This window comes from Babylonia areolata, chromosome 24 (genome assembly GCF_041734735.1).
Source record: "Babylonia areolata isolate BAREFJ2019XMU chromosome 24, ASM4173473v1, whole genome shotgun sequence".
Lineage (NCBI taxonomy): Eukaryota > Metazoa > Mollusca > Gastropoda > Neogastropoda > Buccinidae > Babylonia > Babylonia areolata.
Window position 1 is genome coordinate 27,344,121 of NC_134899.1, and position 7,500 is coordinate 27,351,620.

General features: G+C 49.7%; 1 protein-coding gene across 1 annotated transcript in view; it reads left to right on the top strand.

The window, feature by feature from the left end:
* The window catches only part of LOC143298594 (protocadherin-9-like), a 23,544-nt gene that overhangs the window by 263 nt on the left and 15,781 nt on the right, over nt 1-7,500 (top strand). The window contains exons 1-2 of the mRNA XM_076611475.1: nt 1-2,728; nt 5,717-5,851. The exon at nt 1-2,728 is cut by the window's left edge and continues 263 nt beyond it. Of these exons, the coding sequence (XP_076467590.1) occupies nt 1-2,728; nt 5,717-5,851 (2,863 nt within the window). The remainder of the gene's footprint in view (nt 2,729-5,716; nt 5,852-7,500) is intronic.

Genomic DNA, 7,500 nt, shown 5'->3' on the forward strand with positions numbered 1-7,500 from the left:
GGTGGATGACAGCGGCGGGGCCACCTCCCTGTTCTACGTGGACCAGACCTCGGGGGACCTGTCCACGAGGAGCGCCCTGGACAGGGAGGAGCTGTGCGGAGCGGCCACCCAGTGCAAGGTGCTGTGTGACGTGGCCGTGCAGTCCTCCAGCCCGGAGTCCGCCTTCTTCCGCAAATTCTCCGTGGTGGTGCTTGTCCAGGACGTCAACGACAACTCGCCTGTCTTCTCACAGACCAGCTTCGTGGTGAACATCCCGGAGAACGCCGTCACGGACACAGAGTTCGTGCTGCCCACCGCCACAGATCCGGACGTGGAGCCGCTGTACAAGGTTCAGCGCTACGCTCTGGAGCCTATGTTTGATCAGTTTGATCTGAGCGTGATGAAGTCCTCCAGCGCTTTGGGGGAGACCAAGTTCACCGTCTACCTGAAGGTGATCCGGCCTCTGGATCGCGAGGAAAAACGTCTCTACCTGACATCTCTCGTGGCTTTCGATGGTGGGACTCCTCCCAGGAAAGCCAGCCTGCCCCTGTCTATCGACGTCATGGATAAGAACGACAATGCACCTCAGTTTGAAAACCTGGAATACACTAAGAAGCTAACGGAAGACACACCGAAAGACTCCATAGCTCTGGTAGTCCGTGCCGTAGACGTGGACGAAGGTGACAACGCCAGAGTGTCTTACTTCATGGCAGACACGGCAGAGCCAGACGCCAAAGCCTTGTTCAGTGTTAACCAAGACACAGGGGCAATCCGGGTCAGGACTGCTCTCAACGGGCGGGGTGGCAAGACCGTGGGGTTCACTCTGGTCGCTCACGACAACGGCGTGCCCCAGAAGAGCTCCGAGTGTCGCGTGGTCATCTACATTCTGGACACGCACAACGATCGCCCGACCATGGAGGTCAAACCACTCATCAGCCGTCACGGAGCTGCCCTGGTTCCAGAATCGGCGGCTATTGGTCGGGTCACGGCCCTGCTGACCGTAAGGGACGGCGACTCTGGTCGGAATGGGCTGGTGACTTGCGAACTGAACAACGCCTACTTCTCGCTGCAGAAGCTGGAGCTGAACGAGTACAAGGTGATCGTGGCCAACACGCTGGACCGGGAGCGGCAGGCCAGCCACAACATCACCATCCGCTGTACGGACGGCGGAGACCCGCCGCTCAGCACGGAGAGCGTCCTGAGGGTGGAGGTCAGCGACAGCAACGACAACGCCCCGGAGTTCTCCTCCAACGAGTATCAGCTGTCCGTGCCGGAGAACGAAGTGGTGGGCACGTGGGTGGGACAGGTGACGGCCCAGGACATGGACTTCGGGGACAACGCGCGTCTCATCTACGGCATGGAGGACAACGGGAAGATCTTCACCATCGACACCATGCTGGGCGACATCTACACCACGCAGTTCCTGGACAGGGAAACCAACCCTCGGTTCGTCTTCAACGTGTACGCCTACGATAAGAGCGCCACTCCCCTGACAGCCGTGACCACAGTGGTGGTCAACGTGGCCGATAAGAACGACATGAAGCCAGTGTTTACCAACAGTTCCTACCACTTCAGGGTGGATGAGCGTACCCCGCCCGGCTCCATGATTGGGCAGGTGAAGGCCACGGATAAAGATATCGGGCTGAACGCTCGTGTGGAATACTACATGGTGATGTCACAACCCCGCCCTCGTTTCCCTATCAGCATCAACTCATCGGGCGCCGTGATGGTCACAGGGGACGTGGACTACGAGATGTCCAACCTCTTCACTTTCATGGTGGCCGCTGTGGACCTCGGCACGCCTCCCCAGAACTCCACGTGCCACGTGACCATCGAGGTGATGGACAAGAACGACCACACCCCCGTCATCACCTTCCCCAGCCCGGACAACCCCTCCGTCTCCATCCCCATAGACTCGGATCCCGGGGCGGAGATCGCCAAGGTGGTGGCCTACGACCTGGACAGCGGGCCCAACGGGGACCTGCGCTACAGCATCAGCGTGGCCAACTCCACCTCGCTCTTCTTCATCGACGAGATGTCTGGCAGCATCAGCCTGGGCAACCAGAAGCTCCCAGCCGACGTCCGCTCCTACAACGTCGTCGTCAGCGTCCGCGACAACGGCATCCCGCAGATGGCCCAGCAGGCTCTGCTGAAGATCGAGATCGACGTCATGTCCTCGGAGGCCATGCTGCAGAGTGAGACCTACCTCAACATCGTCATCGTGGTGGTGTGCCTGACCCTCGTCCTGGCCCTTGCCGTCCTCACCACGCTCCTCCTCATCCGATACTTCGACCGGCGGCGGCGCACGGCCTCGGAGAAGCACCGGCACGAGATTCTCACCAAGTCCGGCTACCAGCCGGAGCCCTTGGAGAAAGACACCAGCTACCGGACAGCGACGGTCTTCACGTCCAAGCGGGAGGACACCACTGTGTACAGCCCCAAGCGGGACCTGAGCGCCCTGCAGAAGGCGGCGGAGGCCAAGAACAAAAAGAAGACGGTCAGTTTCGAGCGTGACCGGCACCCCAGCATCATGGAGGAGGAAGGGGACCTGCCCCAGTCCCACCTCCCCCTCCACCACCACCACCACCACAACCAGCAGCCGGCCGCCGAGGTGGTAAAAAAGTTGGACACGGACGCTTCCTACCCTGTGCAGGCTGTGGGCGAGCTGCACTCCCCGTGCGGCAGTTTTTCCACCTTTAAGCCCGCGCCGCAGCAGCAGCGCTCGCAAAATTTATACGAAGAGCAAAGGGTAAGGAAGGTAGGAGGGAGGGAGGAGAGGGTGGGGGTGGGGGAAGGGGAAGGAGTGAGTGTGAGAGTAGGATTCGGAGGGTGGGGTGGGGGTGATGAGAGGGAGAGTGAGTTTGGGAAGAGAAGGAAGGAGGGAGGGAGAGAGAGAGAGAGAGAGAGAGAGAGAGAGAGAGAGAGAGAGAGAGAGAAGCGGTTTCGTGCATGTGATTTCTGTGTGTGTGTGTGTGTTTCTGTGTGTGTGCGTGCGTGCGCGCGCGCGCGTCTCCCTCTTTCACATTGTTTCTTTCTTTCCACGTGTTTTTTTGTTTTGTTTTTGTTTTATTTTGTTTTGTTTTTGTTTTTTTTGTTTTTTTTTTCCCATTCTTTCATTTTTCTTCTAACACTCCTTTCAGTTTTCTTCTTTCACTCCTTTCTTTTTTTTTTCTTCCCGTTTTATTTGTTCCCCTCACATCATTTATAGTTTTACTGCCCCTCTTTCCTATTTGTTTTCTTTCCGTTCTCCTCATACTTTCTTTTGTTGTTTACCCATCACATTATGAAACGGTAATTTTTGTTTGCTTTACAAATTCCCATGGACATGCCTGCTTGTATGAACTTTTAGCAAGTGAGTGAACTCCTCTCCCGAGAAATATACAAAGCAAACAAAAGAAGGAAAGACAAGGAGAGAAAGAAAGAAAAAAAAAACCTACCGGAATTAGGAAAGAAAGAACCCAACTTACCAAAACTTGGATGAAACGGAGGGGGGGAGGGGGAGGGGGAGGGGGGAAGTTAGGAGAACGTTGAGCGAAATAAGTCCAAGTGAAACTAGAGAATGTTCGACTGTTTCTCCTCTCCAGTTTTGTTGTCTGATGGGAATTTCACCAAATGGAAGGATCCTTTTTATACATAATATTTCTTTTACTTTCATGGTCGAACACGACTCAAAAACGAAGACGAGGAGAAGGCGCATTGTACAAATATACCCCAGAGATGTAAGCTGTTGCACTCAGGAGAGCAGAAGTTCTTCGGTTTCAGCTGATCGATATATAACATGAATTGAAGGGGGGGACAAAAAGAAGTTACCCCTCCCCCCCCCTCCCCCCCCGTGCCCGCCTGCTCCCCCCTCCCCCCACCCCCCACCCCACCCCACCCCTCCACGATCGATCAACAGTAAGAGAAGGGAACAGACGTCGTAATGGAAGACTGACAGAGGATAATTTGAATCCAAAGGAAGAGACAAGAATCGCATGCATTCTCTCTCTCTCTCTCTCTCTCTCTCTCTCTCTCTCTCTCTCTCTCTCACACACACACACACACACACACACACACACACACACACACACACACACACACACACACACACACACACATACGTAAAAGAAGGAAAGAAACCACGCACGCGAATATGAATGTTTTATTCTGAGCATGGCTTTTGACGCTACAGTGGAAGGTTTTCTTTTCTTTTTTTTTTTTTTTTTATTTTTAAGATAACGTAATTACTTTAAATGAAAGTGGAAAAGAAACAGTTATCGATATAATAAAAGTATACTAAGAATCTAGCGTCTTTTGATCTTCATGAATATTTAAGCTAGTTGAGAAAGACACAGAGAGAAGGCTTACATAAAATAGCATAATGCGATAACCTTTACTCGTGGTAAAAAAAAAATCGAAAGGAAACATATTAAACTCAGCTATCTGTGCTGTGAATGAATATGAAAAATTTGAAGTGTAAATCCTCTTTTCGTCTTTATATATATATATATAATATATAAAGACACTTTTGACACTTTGACACTTTGACATTTTTATTGTCATTACCTGTAATGGTCTATATAAAGAGAGAGAGAGAGAGAGAGAGAGAGAGAGAGAGAGAGAGAGAGAGAGAGAGAGAGAGAGAGACTACATACATACATACATACATACATGTATATATATGTATGTATGTATGTATTTATATATGTATGTATGTAGTCTCTCTCTCTATATATATATATGTACATACATGTATGTATGTATGTATGTATGTAGTCTCTCCCGTGCTCTCTCGCTCTCTTGCCCTCGCTCTCTCTCTTCCATCCTTCATCGCAATATGGCTGGGGTGTAGGTTTATCGAAAGCAGTTATTCCAGTCCTCTCTCTCTCTCTCTCTCTCTCTCTCTCTCTCTCTCTCTCTCTCTCTCTCTCTCTCTCTCTCTCTCTCGCTGTTCTGTTCTTTTATGTTTGCTTCAGACCGGTTAGACTAAGAAACCAATAGTTTTCGTCCAATGAACCCATAAAGAGTCTAACGCTTTTTTTTTTTGCTTTTTTTCTTTTTTTTTTCTCTGGATGGAGGAACTGCATGGTTATAACGAAAGTTGCACACCGATAGGACATTTGATGCCCCTTCCAGGCTTCTGTCAGCAAGATCAACATTATCTTTTTTTTTTCTTCCATTTGTTCTTCTTGTTCCCATTCCTCTTACTTGTTTTGGTCCTTCATGTTTTTGTCCTCCTCTTCCTCCTCCTCCTCCTCCTCCTCCTTCCATTCGTCGACGTCATCATCTATCTCTTACTTCTCTTCTTCAGCTTCTTCCTCCTCCTCCATCCATGCATCCGTGCATCCATCCATCCATCCATCATCGTCATCAATATCATTATCATCCTGAAAAAAAGTGAGGAACTGTATAAATAAAATCGAACTGATTAACGCTAATAGTTTTCAAGATACTAACTTTTTCTTCATAATGATGATGATGATGATGATGATCACGGTGACAATTTACAAGGTTCAAAGAAACATTGACGACTACGGCAAGATTGATGGCAACCACTGGGAGATGACCACTTGACCAACCAACCAACCATCACATGACCAAAACCCGTGATTTTTTTTTTTTTTTTTTTTTTTTTTTTTTTACGCTAACGCTTGACAAGTGTTGACGGTGCTGTTGTTGAATACGATGATGTTGATGATGGTTGGAGTGAAGATGATGGTGATGATGATGATGATGATGATGATGATGATGATGGCAGCGGTCGCCGCAGCAGGGAATGAGCGGGACCCAGGAGAAAGAGTCCGGGGCGGACGCCGTGCATTTCGCCCTCCGACAGCACAACGCCCTGGTCCGCTCCATCCGCAACACACGCCCCCCTCCTTACCCGCAACAGGTAAAGTAAGACATAACCACTGAACCACCACAACCAACGTGTCCTTATTTGCTGTCTGTTTCGTGTTGCTAGCCTTGTTGTTGTTGTCTTTAATCCGTTTTGTCTATTTATTCATATATTTATTCATGTATAGTTCTAATGTCACTTGATGCATTTTAAACGGAAGAAGAAGTAGAAGAAGGAGGAGGAGGAGGAAAAAGCGGAGGAGGCAGAGAAGAAGGAGGAGGAGGAGGAAGAGGAGGAGGAAGAAAGGAAGGAAGTTATGTAGGAAGGCAGGAAGGACAGTATGAACGAATCATCACAGCCGATCTGTCTTCAATATATATATATATTTTTTTTTTTCCGTTTTATTTTCTTTCAAATTTAGTTGTGCACAATATCTTGGGAATGTGGACCAGTCTGCCCACACCGTCACCGACATGAAACTGAATCTGAAACTGAAACTGTCCAATATCACTTAGTGTGGATAGACACTGAACTGAAAAAAGAAGAAGGACCAGGGGGAGGGATGGTAGGAACAGCGGAAAGAGTGGAATCCAGGAGCCAGCTGCATTGCTCGGACGGAAGAGCCTAGTGTGGTCGTAAACCGCTACTAACTGTGTGTCGTATGGAACTGACCAATGGCGTAGTTCGGTCAACGTAGGCATTTAGTCACGTGTAACTTGTCAAAAAGTTAGAACCAAGCAAATCAACTGGCACACAGGGTTCGGAGGAAATGGTGGCTTGATTAACCGATGCCAATGAAGGAATTGCAGATGGGATTATCGGAGTGGGGGAGGCGGGGGTGTACAATAAGTAAACCATATGGATGGAAGATAATGGGGAGGTAGGGGAAAGGAAGGAGAAGGCGACAGAGAGGCCAGGTGTGTACTGAAGGAACGAATCGAAGTGGTGAAGGATGTGATAATCCGTCGTGTTCGACCATGACCATCAGAACAGTAGAGGATATAACTGTTGTCCCGGCTATCTGGGCTAGAATTTGATTATAGTAGGAGAGTGTCTTGCTCAGGTTACATCCCCATACTCTCGGCCAAGAAGGGTTTAGGACAGTCGGCGTTGGGATGGTTCCCCAAGGCCAGCTAGCCCCCTAGGCTGCAGTACTGAGCCAGTGCAATTTTGTGGTGAAGGGTTACAACAGTAACAAACTGCAATGATCATGTGTTCGGAACGCGCTTAATCTAATGGTCGGGATAGACCAGCGGTTGTCTCGACCCATAAGTCTGTTCCGAAAATTCGAAGAACCCTTTCCTGTTTCACGCACACACACACACACGCACACACACGCACACACACACACACACGCACGCACGCACGCACGCGCGCGCACACACACACACACACACACACACACTGACGCTCAGTGGTGGGAGAGGATAAAACTGTACTCACAAAAGGCGATTGTTGATACCTTACTGGAAACGAAAGACTAAAAGACAACGCCCACCAATTACGTCTGTCGCACATTTTCGACTTCTCAAAGACAGATGGATAGATAGCTAGACAGACAGAGAGAGAGGGGGAGAGACAGACAGACAGACAGACAGAGAAAGAGAGAGAGAGGGACACACGGACACACACACACACACACACACACACACACACACACACACACACACACACACACACACACACACACACACACACACAGA